Raw genomic sequence first — 15,051 nt, forward strand, 5'->3', positions numbered from 1 at the left:
TCGTCTGATGTGTTTCGTCCTCGCCCTCCTTTTTTTTTTTTTTTTCGCACTCCGCCGTTTCCCCTGGCAACTCCCTTCTTAGCTGTACTGTTACTATGGAAACTGAAGTCTTGAGGGCCAGGTATGTGTCGTCGCCGCGGCGACGGAGGGACAGTAAAGAGACATGGCAGCTCGGCACGCGACTCCTCCTCATTCATCATTTTATTTTTTTCTCTGGGTCAAAGGTTACACGGCTCACACACACTAGCGTACACATGCCCCGCCCCCTCCCGTCCCGCCCCACACCCCCATCACCTCCCCACCCACCTCCCTCCCTCCCACACAGCAGTGAGCGATTACAGATGGCTCAATCGGTTTCTCCAGACTTCTGATCATCACATACAGCTCTCTCATCCACCCGTCACCGTCGCTTCCGGGTTAGCTACGCGTTAAAAACCCGCCCCTCGTGATCTGCGGCGGGCGTTTCAGTAAAAACATTTAAAAAAAGACAAGTACGTTGGTTAGCTCAAGAGGAAAGTTTCTAATAATTCTAACACTCCCAAGCTTCGACTATACATTAGATAAGCACCTTCACGGGGCGTCTATAGTGTTATTACAGGTAGAGGAACATCCACTTGGGGGTGTATTTGCAACGCTTTGAAATAAAATTAATGAGTGGTCAGCGTTGCAGTATATGGACTGGACTCATACTGAATACACCCCCCCCCTCCACGTTTCCAGTTTTGGACCATTCAGCTTATATCAACATACAGCATGTGATTGTGTGCAGATGTAATGCGTGTGCATCTTCAAGTCTGTGACGACCCGTTAACTGTGGCACAGTGGGCATTCCTTCAGGTGAGTGTCACATCAACTGCTCATAGCGTGTTTGTGTGTTTTCAGTGGTTATCTTATTACACATATATATATATATATATATATATGTATATGTTTTACGCGTGTGCTAATCCGACCAATCGTTCTCCTCCAACTCCGAGTCGTCCTCGGAGTCGGAGTACTCCACGGCGATGCGTCTCGACAGGATGGTGGCCACGTCGTTTCCGACCGGCTCCCTCTTAGCCTGCTGCTCCTGCTGCTCCTGCACCTTCTTCAGCTGGATGCCTGCAAGAACACAAGGAAATATATATAAATATGTTTTTTTTAACAATACGCTGACTGAGGACAGCGTAGAAAGAAAAAAAAAAACACACTTCCACGCTATCTCGTTCAGTTAAAGGAAGAAAAACGACAAATCTAGACTAACATTACTTCTCAGAAAAGCTCTTAGCATTAGCATCTTTTATTTATTTATCATAACTGACCTACAACTAACTGAAACTGAGGCTAATCCACTTTTCTAAATTCATACTAGTTCATATGGATCATTATCGGGTCCAATTGTCCTTAATTTTATCTGATAATGGCTGTATTTACCTCTATATATTAGCATTTGTGTTTAAATATAAAGAATACCCTTAAAGTAAAAAACAAAAAACTAAATAATTCATACAAGTAACTGTGATTTTTAATTCCAGTGGAAATTCTAATCAGGCAGATTAGAATTAAAATGCAAATTTCCTCTATAGCTCAGTTATTTTATCCACCTTTTTTGGAAGCTGAAGTGAGGAAAAAATACTTTTCCCCAAGATTTATATTTTTATATGTTACGCTGAAAAGACACTCTTTTACCTAGAAACATTACACAAACACTACAGGCCTGAAGTTTGGAAGCAACATCAAATTTGTACATAAAAGATCACAGTTTCATTGGACTTTGCAACAAAATAAACATTATTATTATATAAAGAGTAACTTATCAGAAGGCATTTTTACTATAATTATCATTTTTTTTCCTTTCTTTAAAGTTACCTCCTCTGGCTTTATCTTTTTCGTTCCACAAGGGATATTTGTATGCAGACTCTCAGAAGTCAGAAGTGAATAATGCAAACTGTGATTTGTTGAAGTTGTGACTCTCGCAAATCTTCTCAACCCTAAAGCTAAGCCCTTCTTTTCTTTGGCTGACATTTATTCAGTAACGGTCTGTTAACATTAATTCACACCTAAAGGCAAATTGAGGAAAATGATCAATAAAATCAGAAAAGTCTGACCACGCAGTAAAAAACATCCCAAAATACATAGAAATGTTTTTTAAGAAAGGCATCATGAACAGAAACTTGAAGTTGCTTCCAGACTTTTTGGCTTCTAGTGAACATGTAGTAATTTATTTTATAGTATGTTCTAACTCTAACAAATTTAACCAAAACTGTAAAATATATTTAGAGTTTACAGATGCACTGTATCTCTCACCCATACGTATAGCAGCCAGCAGATCGCTGCGGGCGTCGTTGACCACCGCGGCCTCGGCGGGCGCAGCGGACGACATCTTGTGACTTGTGAAGTGGGAGGCACCGGCTGGAACAGGAGGAGGAGGAGGACCGGGAGGAGGCGGAGCTGCCTGGGCTCCGGATAGAGGTGGAGGGGGCGGGGCGTAGCCGCCAGCGCCACCCATCGACCCGGGCATCGGACCTCCAGGTGGCGAGGCGAAGGCCGTCAGGGCGGAGGGGATGAGAGGAGCGGGAGGTGGAGGAGGAGGACCGGTGTTGGCGTAACCATCCATACTGCAAGGACAAAAGAGAAAGAGAGAATTAGTTCAGTAAAACAAACGTCAGAGATGCTGGTACTTAAGGTCACATATAGACACTGAGCCACTAGATGGCAGCATTATCTCTATTAGGTTCACAGGAGGAGCCTCAAGGAAAAACTGTGGGAGATTGAACTATGACCCACAAAGCACCTGAATATACCAAACAGAAAATTTGACAAAAACCTGGACATGTTGTATGCACTGTAATGGAATAAATGAATGAAGTTGTTTATTTCGGTCACATCATAGAGTGAATAGAATAAATGATTGGTTGTGCTTTGGATGTGTACCTGTAGTCCACTGGTGGGAGGGACATGGAGCCTCCGTTCATAGCCTCAGCGGGTGGAGGAGGCAGCGGGACCTGGTGGTGGTGGTGCGTGCGGCCCAGCGTCCCACCCTGATAGGCCATCATCGTCCTGCCTCTGCTGTCATGTTCGCTGCCTCCACGAGGGGCGTGTCCCGCTGCCATCTGTGCGGCCAGGACGCTGGGCGGAGGGCCCGAGTAGGTGTGGGCGTGGCCGGCGTGGTTCATGCTGTTGGGGTAGTGGTGTGGATCCATACCGTGGCCCCTGATAGGAGAAACATAGAATTATAGAATAAACCAGGACTTTATGAAGACAAACTTGTTACAAAAAAATGTGTCCCCAATTTTAACTTTTCATGAATGAGAAAAAAATGTTGCGCACAGTCTACAGTTATTACGGTAGTCAGTCACTACTATTGACATCACAGACAGAGCAGTTTAAATATGTTTAAATACGAATAAATATCTCAAAATAAATGAACCCATAATTGTCCTTGTTTCTTAATTTCATCTCATATCCCTGGATTTCACATCATTATGCATGGAAAAAAATACTGTAATATACCGTCAGAACTTTGAAAAATACCGTAATATACATTTTTTGTCAGCCCAGCCCTAAACAGAATGATGTGTAACGACGTGTGAAGCGTCTCTACCTGTTCTCTGGAGACATTGAGCCCTCAGAGGACGCTCCTCTGTCTCGGTGTATGGTGTGTCGATGGTCTGGCCTCAGCTCCTTATCCAAAGCCATCATATTCCACTCCTGTCGACGGTTCCTCGCCTTGCGGACCTTCTTGACCTCTCTCTGTAACGTCCCATCCACACAACGCCTCTGCTCCTGGAAGAAAGGGAAAATTTGACTTTGCTTCATTGTTAGCTTAATAGCATAACTGACTAATTTACCGACTTATTTCTAATAATCACTGGTCTGCGGCTTTTTTTCTGCCTCCTGTCATTTAAGAATCACGAAGCATGTGCCATAATTCAAAGTTCGGACAGATGCTAGAGCGCAAAGTCGACATGTCGCTAAACTATTCACCTGTTTATGAAGTGACCTGATCCACCACCCTCTACGTAGTAAATGAAGTGTTCATCAGCAAAGGTGGAGCTGACCAAAGGTCATTGGTGATCTCTTCCCCGGGATAAATAGTACCAAAAATATTTTTTTTCCATCCATTATAATTTGCATAGTGGAGTGAGATGGAAAGTAGCAGAGCCATAACAACGGAATGTAAATTAGAGTAAAACACTGGATTTGTTTGTCCTGTGTGAATGCGCCACGTGAAACAGAGACGTAGGGAGTAATATGTGAACCACAGGACGTCCTCAGGTAAAACTTATCCCGTGTGAATGAGGCTTTACTGTTAGAATATCAATAAAAATATCAATGTGCTCGCTAAAATATGACTAGGGCAATTATGCTATGAGTATAGCATCACCATACAATGTTGTTTGAGATGCTTTAGTATTTTTTTCTTCTCCATGAACCATTAGATTGAGTTTCAAAATGAATATTAGGTTTGTATATGTTGCACTGTGACATCACAGATCTGTGAGATGCTCCCGGTTAGAAATGTACCTTCTGCTTCCTCTTCTCTTTCCTCTTGTCCTCTGTGTCCTGCAGCATCTTTTCTTTCCACAGGTCAAAGAAGTAGGAGGGGTCGGTGTAGAACTTGAGCGCTTCCTTGTGGTCGTCCCTGCAAAAAACAAACACCAGGACGTTTGAACATTACAACTACACAGAACAATGTAAAGGTGGAGACATTCGGTGGAGACATGACTGGACTGGAAAGACTACGCTGGAAATAGAACATGGATATTATAAAATCAGGGGGGGAAGCAGATGGAAGAGTTAAATTAGTCCTGGGGTCTTTTTTTATCACAAAGTGTGCAGCATAAACGGAGACGACGGAATTTAAAAAAAAAAAAAAAAAAAAAAAAGTGGACAGGGAGTCTGACTAATAGAACAGAGGAAGACAAAGTGTGCCGTGTAGTCTGAGTTGGGGAGATAAGATTCCCACTGGAGCCAGACATGCTAAATATGTAATGCGCCCAATGTAATGGAAAGCAAACTGCATTAAGAGCAGAGACCAAATAGCTCCGAATCTGCTGTTTCACCGTTGATGTAGGTCAGAAACGAAACAAAAAGATACACGAAACTTTTTAAACCTGCTCTCTGCGGGGTTCATGTTAAATTTACGACCTCTCAAAGTCACCACAATCTGGCTGATTAGTAGTTATTAACTGCAGCAATACATGTAAAAAATAGATGGTTTAAATTTAAAATGTTATGACATTTATCAGAAAGTCATAATTGAATTTGTTTTTCCCCACTACAATAATTTATTCACACATTATGTTGCTTATTTCTTGTTATGTGAATGCAGAATTATCACACTTTTAAATAATACTCACAGACATTTGAAGCAGATAGATAGATAGATAGATAGATAGATAGATAGATAGATAGATAGACACTGACCTGTAAGACGAAAGGATGCTGAGAGGCGGAGGCTTGTCGCTCAGGTTGTACATGTCTTTGACAGGATTGGGGACGCTGCTCTTGGACACCACCTGCTGGTCCTGCACGGTGGAGCTCTTGAAGGCCTTCCTCATGTTGATATCTTGCAGGGAAACTGAGGAAACAAAAGGAGAAAGGGAGAACAAATGAATGGCGATAGAAAGGAGGAAGGGGGGGGGGAAGAAAAAAACAAACAAATAATAGAGAGTGAAAAGAAAAAGGCATTCAGCTGTAGGGAAACAGGAATGACAGCTCTTCGTGATTGAATGGCGGCCTGCTGGGCCTCCTCTCCCAGACCCTCTCCCCTTCCCACCCACCTTCCTCCACGGTGGAGTCCAGCTGCGTGACTTTTACCGCCAGCCGGTCAATGCGGTCCTGGAGGGAGTTGGCACGCAGATAGAAAGTGTTGGCCTCCTTAAAGAGTTCGCCAAATATGTCCTCCGCATGCTTACCTGGAAATAAACAAACAGGAAAACGGAGACGAAAATATTAGAGAAAGAGGAGACTTAATCTATCGGAGTTAATGCGAATCCCACCAGAGACTCAAATCCAGTCAATACTGTGGTAATGTGACACAATGTGAAACTAGAGTCTGGGAGTCTGTGCAGGAAATGGTGTCTCATACAACTCCATATAGCAACATCCCCCATGCATAATTTAATAGGAGCTGGATACAAAGCATCCAGACGCACTAAGTGCATGTTTGTGTGGACCCGGCGATCAAAAGTCACAGATTTAGCTTCATTTTTTTGAAGTTGTTAACGTCGGAGCACGTGTCGTTAGAGAGTCTTAACCTCAGTGTTGCCAGTTCAAAGCCCTAACGCAGCAGGGAGCATATACACAGTGCATATCTCAAACTGACAGCTCTAAATAAAGACTAGAAAGGATCTGGTTGCCACATTTGGAGCCATATGACCTCCAAATGGTGCATCGGTGTAAGTCTGAATATGTCTTGGGCCTCATCTGAGGTCTTGTGCAAGACAATTTTAAAAAGGATGAAGATGGAAGTCTGTAAGCGGTCAGATTAAAGGAGCTCGTCAATGATGGATGCAATTTGGATTTGGACAAAATCTCAACAACGGGGGCCGAGCTGAGGAGTCCCTGTAATCACTGAGAGTAGCAAGGACATTGAACAAACTCCTGATCCAGTTATTAGTCTTCTCCACATAAGAAAAGATAAAAAAAGAACGCTCCGGATCAATATTTAAGGAAATTGGACACCGTATACCACTGTGCTTTGCATTTTATCACTGGTTGCAGCTATCGTGTACATCACTGTTCCTTATATGCAGCTGCATCCATCTTCGTGTGCTCGTAGACTCTCTCACTGGAGTTTTATTTATAAATCTATTCTTGGACTTCTGCATTCTGCATATTTGTGTCTACACTTTGTGTAGAAATCGAGAGTCGAGAGACAGAACTGATCTGGGTAAAAATAAATAAAAATTTTCTGCCCCCTCCACCTGGAATGATGTAAAAAAGGACTTGACACATTTAAGACAATTATAAAAGACAGAGAAATACATTGAACTGGATCTTGCGACTGTGTAATCGTGTAATCGCACTCTTGTTTTTCTGTAGCATGCGTCCGTATGTTATTTAGAATTATATATATCTCACATCTGTTTCTATGTGACAAAGCTCCTGGACACTGAATTTCCCACGGGACAAATAAAAAATCTAATCTAATCTAAGCGTGGCTCCAGCTATATATGTGGACTGACTGCATCGCACGGCCTCAGGACACGTACAAGCGTCTCCAAAGTGAAAGAGTTGCGTAACACAATGGGAGCCACTTCATTAATTAGCCTACTTAGAGTTACTTGACATGAAGACGGGGGAAGAAAGCGACATGACTGGATAACAAATGACATTTTGCACTTCTGATTTCAGTTTTATTAATAATCAGACTTGTCACTTTTCATATATAGATATGGAAATGGAAAAATGCAGAGATTTTTCCCATTTCACAGTCTCACATTCATCTTAAATAGACGCTGCAGTTGGTTGACAGTGTGACGAACCGTGAACCAAGGGAGTTAAAGATTTACATGCTAAAACACACGAGTTAACGTCTCCTCCTCCTCCGCCTGCAGCCTTTTTTTTTCCTCACATGTGACACATAACAAACATTTCGTTGTTTCATAAACCATTATTTAAGCTAAAAAAGAAGGGATGATCTCCGCTCTTTTAAAAGCTGGAGGAGGAAGTCGTGCGTCTTAGCCAAGAGTTAATGAGCGCCAAAGGGCCTTTATTACAAGACTGTAAATCTGGGACTATAAAGAATGTTCCCTGGGATGATGGGAGGTTAAACCCAAACAAAGTAGCCCTAATAAAACCATAGCAAGCACATTAAAGAATTGAGCACTGTGTAAAATGTGATTTATGGTATGACAAACACCCCCACCCCCCTCTACCCCCCCCATGCTGACAGGATGGGCTGCAGCAGGAAAAACATTTAGAGGAAGGAAGAATCAGAGAGCTGGCATGCTGAGCCCCGTCACCTCTGACCCCTCATGATGATTCTTGTGGCCCACTTAGAAACACACATGTGCACGAGGACGCACAGCAGTCTGTAGATATACCCCCCCACCCCAACCCCCCAAGCCAGGCCTTTGCATGTATTTATATTTAACCCACACAGCTGCTGCTGAAAGGCCCACTCCCAAAGCAGGAACTTGACACAATATGAGACGGACGCAGGATAGATAGGACTGGAGCAGCAAGAAAAAAAAAACCAAAAAAACAAAAAAATGAATGGACTCTCCACATAAATTGCAGGAAAACGGGTTAATCTGAGGTTAACTGGATTGAAGGGTAACATGGGGATGACATCACATAACACAACCCTCACACAAGGGAACAAATTGAAGACGGATGATAGAAGGAGGCGTCGGTGCTGAGATGACTCTGTCCAATACGTTTAGAGCATAACAATCAATACATCAGTTCACACACACAGCGCTAACAAACCGTGTGTGTGTGTGTGTGTCCGCGCGGTCACATGTCCACGGCTAGCAGCTTTCTAAAAGGATTACACTTCAAGCCTCCATGTTGCAGTGTGACGCCGCTGTAAGCCCACTGCTAGCCCAGTGACCCCAGGCCCTGTAACCGTGACGACGGCCAAATCAATCACAGCTTCAGGATTAATGATGAAAAGCATGTGATCTTGGCCCTGTTTTACAAAGATGCTACACACACACACACACACACTTAATGAAGTCGACGGGGTTTACGGGTCAGAGGATGTTGTGGTTTCAATTTGTTTTTTGCGTGTCTTCGTCCAAATTATTTTAGATTTTAAGCGGCAGCAGCAGTTTTTTTTCTTTCTTTTTTTTGTTGTTTCCGTTGTGTTTTTGTGCGTCTTACTCAGGCTGCTGAGCTGGCGGATGATGGCAGAGAGCGTGTTGTTCATCACACACTCCAGCTCGCTGCCGATGCCCTCGGGGAGCTCCCCTCGGCAGAGGTGACGCGGCTCGATGTTCCTCTTCACCAGCGGCATGGCGACGCCTCGCTCCGACACCAACTGCACAGAAAAGCAAACGCACACAATGCTTGAGACATAGATGGAGCCTATACAGACACAGACACAGATACAGATAGCTTTAGTTATGCCTTAAGCGCAATTCAGTTTCTACAGTCCACCATGTAGACATGAAACCATTCACACAACAATAATGCATCTAAGATTCAAGATCACTTTATTTATTCCTGCAGGGAATTTATTTTGTCACGAGAAAAGCAAGAACATATGGACCAGACACAGACATAAGAATAAGAACAGCAGGAGCAGCATAATTTGGTCTGGGACTGAGTGCAATTAATATAAGGCAGAAAGCAGGAAAATTAGTAATAAAGGAGAAAACAGCCCAGAATAAAAGACAATATGTGCTTATTAGGAACAGGTCTTAACCTCCCGAGACCCTGCGTCCTCTTGTGGGGACATTAAGTTTGAGGTTTGTGGTCCAAGATACAAAACCTCATCAGATTTTTATGATTGAAACTGGTTTATGTGTGCTTATTTACTTTTCTAGTTTCATATGATGCACAAATTTAACAAATTCTACCAATAGAAACAAGCTACAACGTCCCTAATTAGCAAGTACTCGTTTGAGGACGTCGGGATTCTGTTGTTTGTAATTTCTGGTTTTGCACAGCCATGTACAGGGATTGAAATAAACATTTTTATAATTTGTTGCACAGTGATGGCTTTATTCTATTGTAATACAGTGAAATAATAATAATAATAATCCGCGTCCACATGTGAGGACAAAACAAAAGCTCGGGACTCAGGAGGTTAATAAATACAAAAAAATGTTCCAAGTTGAAAAGATAAATAACTGTATAAATAAATGGATGAATGAACATAGTCACATAGTCGTTCTATCTAAAGTGCAACGTGCTAAGAACTGATCAGTCACGTGTTACGTCTCCATTAATCCTAGAAATGTGCAAAACCTAAATATCGCAATAAAAAACAGGTAATGGAAACGACGCCTAGATTTCGAAAAAACCTCTAAAACATGTAAAGCTAAAACATTTTTAAGCTCTCATGAGGTGGTTTTTCAGACGTATCGATATAAAAGTGTATCGTAAAAGTGCAATGGAAACGTATTTTCCTCGTCACCGGTGTCAGTGGAGATGACACAAGGGGTCATGTGACCAGTTCTTCCTAAAAAATGAATGAAAGAGAATTATATCGCGAGACAAGACTTAACGAGAGTTACACCTGTCACTGTAAACAAAGTGCTACTGCACTTGATCGAAACGCAGCTAATTATGTCCTTAACTTAGTAACTCAGCTTGTTGGTCAGCGTCCATCTGTAGAAGTATTTACTGACCAGACATCGATTAAACTGCTAATTACATTATTGATTAATGGGCGTGGTCATATTTTATATTATGTCAGATTCTCAAAGAACCCAAATGAACATATTCAACTCGATAATCTCCACAAATTAAGAAGAAAAGCTGGTATTTATATATATGATGCTGTAATTTTCTGTCTTTCTGTTTCAATTTCACTTAAAGAAAACAAATCAACGATGACGAATCCTAGTTTACGGTAAAAGGTGCATGAATGATCATATTCGTGATGCTGAAATAGGTGAAATCTTCTCTCCCTGCATGAACAACATTTTGCGTGGAAAACGAACACGACTTCTGTTGACCAGAAAACTGAGAGTGAGAATACTTGTGGCTACCAACCAGCAGAGAGATTAAAGCATTAGAGACAGAAAGCTACAGCGTGCCAGCTAATCCAAAACCCAGCTGGAAACCTGACATAACCAGATATTTGCGGCTGCGGTCAACGCCGAAAAACAAGAACCAAACCTCAAGGCAAACTGTGAAGTCTGCAGAGACGCCACAAGCTTCACAACTTTCTCCATAGGAAACACAGTGCTGATCAGATTTGTCCACACCCACTGTAAATCTAAGTGTCTGAAATAAACAACTGCGTGGCTCTGATCGGACGCTCTCTGTAGTTCAAAAGACTACAGGAGAAGTCCCAGGGTGCATCTGAGCCACGTTATCGGTGTCTCTTCCTGCTTCCTGTTTTTAAAGTCTGAGTCTGGCTCCCGGTTTCCTGTGTCCTCCCCGTGTCACATCTCTCCTTCCCGTCCAAAAAACGCTTGACCAGAACAATGCAGCTCGAGAAGCGACCTGGAGGATGGACGCGCGGGGAGACAGATGGAAACGCGCCCGCCGCCGCTTCCGAACAAAACATCTCTCGTTGCCGTTTTTAGACTCGACAATGGGGCGATTCGCTCTAAACGGCGATTCCAGATCTGCAACAAATAAATCACTGGAGAAAGGAAAAGCAGGTTGGAGAGACACGGGAGACCTGGCAGCCTGACAGAAACCTAATAATAGCAGAAAGAAACACAATTCAAAGCTACTCAACCTTGCAGATCCTCTTCGCCGATAACGAAAACATTCTGTGGAAATTAAGACTCTAAATCCATCACAACTACAGAATACGGGCCTTCTATACATTCACCCCGTCCTTTGTGAATACTTATCTCATTAGAGACCAAATAAAAAGATGAGCTAACATCTTTAACACAATAAATCACCAAACCAAGCGCTATCAGTGCCACAGCGGGGAGCTACTGTAATTACAGAGCGTGTCACTGCAGCTGTCCACAAAAAAGACAAGTGTCTCTCTTCTCGGTCACCGAGGCCAATTCCCACCAGCAGAGTCCTCATCTGGCCCCCGTTTGTCTTAGCTAGCGACCCCCTGCAAACCTCAACAGCTTCGCACTGATGACAGAAAACAAAAGGGGTAAAATTACACCATCATGTGCAGCCAAAAAACAAAAAAAAAAAAAAAAAACACACTGAATACAGTGAAGAAGGACCGGTTTGAGATTTCCTACACGAGCAGTTTGGAAACACGGCGCCGCATAGAAATGAGGTGATGCAAATTAGAAGATTGCATGTTTTTGCTTTTACTGTCTGGCATGACAATCACATCAATGAGGCGAAATAATGAGGAGGGAGGAGGAGGAGGAGGGAGAGGCCTCGTCTGCTTGTGAGAAATGAGGGTGCAACACAGACGGAGGGAGAAGTGTGACAGGAAAGAGACGGTGAGAAAAGGTTGTGTGTGACACGGAGAGGTAGCCAAAGCATGTGTGTGTCTGTGTGTGTGCGTGTGTGTGTGTTTGTTTGTGTGGGTGAGTGAAGTGGGAGAAAGAGTGTGTCGAGTGGGGGAAGGGATGGGAGCAGGGACCTCGGGGGGAAGCCGCTGAAAAGGTTCCCGGGACAATAGAGGCTCCGTTCACACGGCAACAGCACTGGCTCTCCCATGCATCCTCCTCCTCTCCCCCCCCTTACCCGTCCCCCTTCTTCGACCTTCTTTAAGGCCCCCCCCCCCACCCCTCGTACTCGTGCAATGAAAGCGTAGCACTCCTCCTTTCTCCTCCACTCACTCAGGAAGGATGAGGGAGTAAAACCTAAACTTTGAGCCACGGCCTCAAAAGAGCTTCCACACATTTTTCCCTTTATTTTACACATATACAAGGGAACTGGTTTTACAGATGCAAACTGAGGCGTCTTAGCCACAAAGATGTACACAAACACACCAGGTAGCATCTTAAATGCCCCATTAGCTGCACGGAAAAGAGCCTCATCAGCAGCTAAAAAGAAAAAAAATGCCTTTGATCCCTTTTAGAGGTGACATGCCTTCCCCTGCGAGTCGTCCTGCGAGATGCCCACATCGCTGCGCACGGGAAGAGGGAAGAGGCCTTTACTACGGACGTGAGAAACTCCATTAAGTCCTGAAAGGGGGAGTCATTATCAATTTATGTGGCGAGAGCAGCAGCTCCTCGCAATCGGAGGCTGTTTTGCTTGTTCTGATGCGATGAATAATGCAACGTGGATTACGTCAGGTCACACTGCCCTAAATATGACGTAAAAAAAAGAACAACTTCTTCTTTCCAGTATCGCCGCGGGGCGGGCGTTGGTGAAAGCATCAGGGTTCATGCCTGAGTTAAAGTGAATGGTGAAGCCTACCTCTAGTTCTAGTTCTTCTCTGCAGCCAGTGAGGGTTGATGATTCAATAGTATCATCACAAAAAATCATTCATTTTAAGAGCAGCTGTCACTAGAAACCAGCTACATTTGAGGCTGAGGTCTTTGTCTTAGACATAGGTGGAGTGTGGCTGATTTGCATGAATAAATAACGGATTATCTTGTCTTATCTTATGTTACCTTTACCATTCTGCAATATCAACTTGTATCTGGATGTATTTCCTCGCACACCTAACATCCTTCAAGTAAATCGGATTATTCTCACTCAAATACATGACTTTTGCAATGAAATCCTGACCTTAAGTTCTTATAATCCGAATGGATAATAACAATCTTGGCTTATTGCTTTGCTTTTTTTTTTTTTAATAATAATATCATATAGAAATATCACACTTTGATTTTGACATTAAGTTGCCATTGAAAAGGTCTGCAGCTTATCTAGGTCCAACTTACCATTATTTATATTACATATTAAATAGATAAGCAGCCTTTGAGTTTGGCTCAATCACACAGATGTCATGCTGGAGTCTATCTGATGAGCAAATTGGAAAACAAACATGACCCGGAGTAAAAAAAAAGAAAAGAAAAATCCATATGGGCAATAACACAATTGCCTAAGAGGCTAATTTATTCCTGTAGTAAACACAGAATTAGTGGGAAACAGATTGTCTGATAAAATATTAGCAAATATTGACTATTTGTGCTTGATTCAACCATTTTTTTTTCTTTATAGATTAGGCTACTTGGTTTGTTACACCCACAGATGGTTTACTGTGGACTTATGTAATAGTTTACATCTGTTTCTATTGATTACTCAAAATCTAATTAGCCTGATGTGTGACTAAGTCATTAAGACATAAAGTCATAAAAAGCAATTATCTATAACTAAGTTGCCATCATTTAAGGTTGAATATTAAAGCATTAATTAATAGGATTGTAGGACTAATGGTTTTAGTCTGTTACACTTCAATGTTTGCACCTGTTTGTGTAAATTCAGTGGTTTTAATTGATTAACTTACTCAAAAATCTAGGCAGCCTGACTAGTAAATAAGTCATAAAGTCATAGATGATAAGTTTAAACTGAAATATCAATTATCTCTAACTAAGTTGCCATCGTTTAGATTCAATACTAAAGCATTTTATTATTGGGTTTTAGAACTAGCTGAGCACACGTATGTCTTGCAGGGGGCTATTTCAATGCACTATTTACATGTTTAATGCCTTAAAAACCCTCGCACTGCCCTTTTTCCCTTCCCCACAGGCTGATAAACCCACGGACACAGACGCGATCAATCACTGTTCCGCACCGTCGCGTCCCGTTACTGATGGACTGACCCACATCTGTTCATCCACCTCAGCCCCCTTCAATTTATTCCTCTGCACATTTTTAATTTTTAAAAATAATATATATATATATTTTTTTCCTTCCTATGTTAAATAAACTGACGTAACACATCAATTAGCAGCTTTAAAGTGAGCCCCGAGACGAGTAATATTATTCAACCCTGACCACTTGGTTAGCTAGCCTGTGACCACTGGTCCACTTCTTAGTTAGGCACAAATAAGACCGCGGGCAGCAGAGATATTAACACGCATCATTATCAAGATAAAAAGGTGATATTAGCCGCTGTGGAAAAAAGTATCATGAGGCCCTCACCAGCACTTGAAATATTAGAAGAAATCAGCCCGTCCGCATGTCCCGTTAGTTACTCCTACTAGCTCTGCCATCCTGAGTCCCCCGGTCTGGCCACTCCGGGGGAAAAGCCCTTTGAGGATTTGGTACACGCCCACCGGCCGCGTCCGTCCAATCAGAACTCGAGACAGAGGCTCACGCTGGTGATTGACGCCCACTTCAACCAATCGTATTTCTCAACGCGTAATGATTGGCAGGGAGACTCCCCATTTTGGAAGGAGTTTTGCCGAATGGAAGGGGCGGGGCTATCGTTGGGCGTCGCTGAAGAGATTAAGAGATTTTTTTTTTTAATTAAAGCAGCTTTAAGTAAAATTCTGGCCTGTGTATATATATATTTTTGTATTCTGTAGACAACAATAACAGTGTAAATGTAAATAA

At 42.6% G+C, this 15,051-nt stretch overlaps 1 protein-coding gene across 1 annotated transcript; it reads right to left on the minus strand.

The window, feature by feature from the left end:
• Positions 1 to 415: 415 nt before the first annotated feature.
• Positions 416 to 14,767, minus strand: wasf3b (WASP family member 3b). Its single transcript, XM_047568392.1, has 9 exons — positions 14,638 to 14,767; positions 8,818 to 8,974; positions 5,766 to 5,900; positions 5,410 to 5,563; positions 4,507 to 4,624; positions 3,584 to 3,765; positions 2,914 to 3,192; positions 2,287 to 2,597; positions 416 to 1,101 (listed from the first exon to the last, which is right to left on the minus strand). Exons 2-9 carry the CDS (start codon positions 8,948 to 8,950, stop codon positions 944 to 946), a joined length of 1,470 nt encoding a protein of 489 aa, XP_047424348.1. The 5' UTR covers positions 8,951 to 8,974; positions 14,638 to 14,767; the 3' UTR covers positions 416 to 943.
• Positions 14,768 to 15,051: the final 284 nt, after the last annotated feature.

This window comes from Mugil cephalus, chromosome 18, assembly GCF_022458985.1.
Source record: "Mugil cephalus isolate CIBA_MC_2020 chromosome 18, CIBA_Mcephalus_1.1, whole genome shotgun sequence".
In the NCBI taxonomy this organism is placed as follows: Eukaryota; Metazoa; Chordata; class Actinopteri; order Mugiliformes; family Mugilidae; genus Mugil; species Mugil cephalus.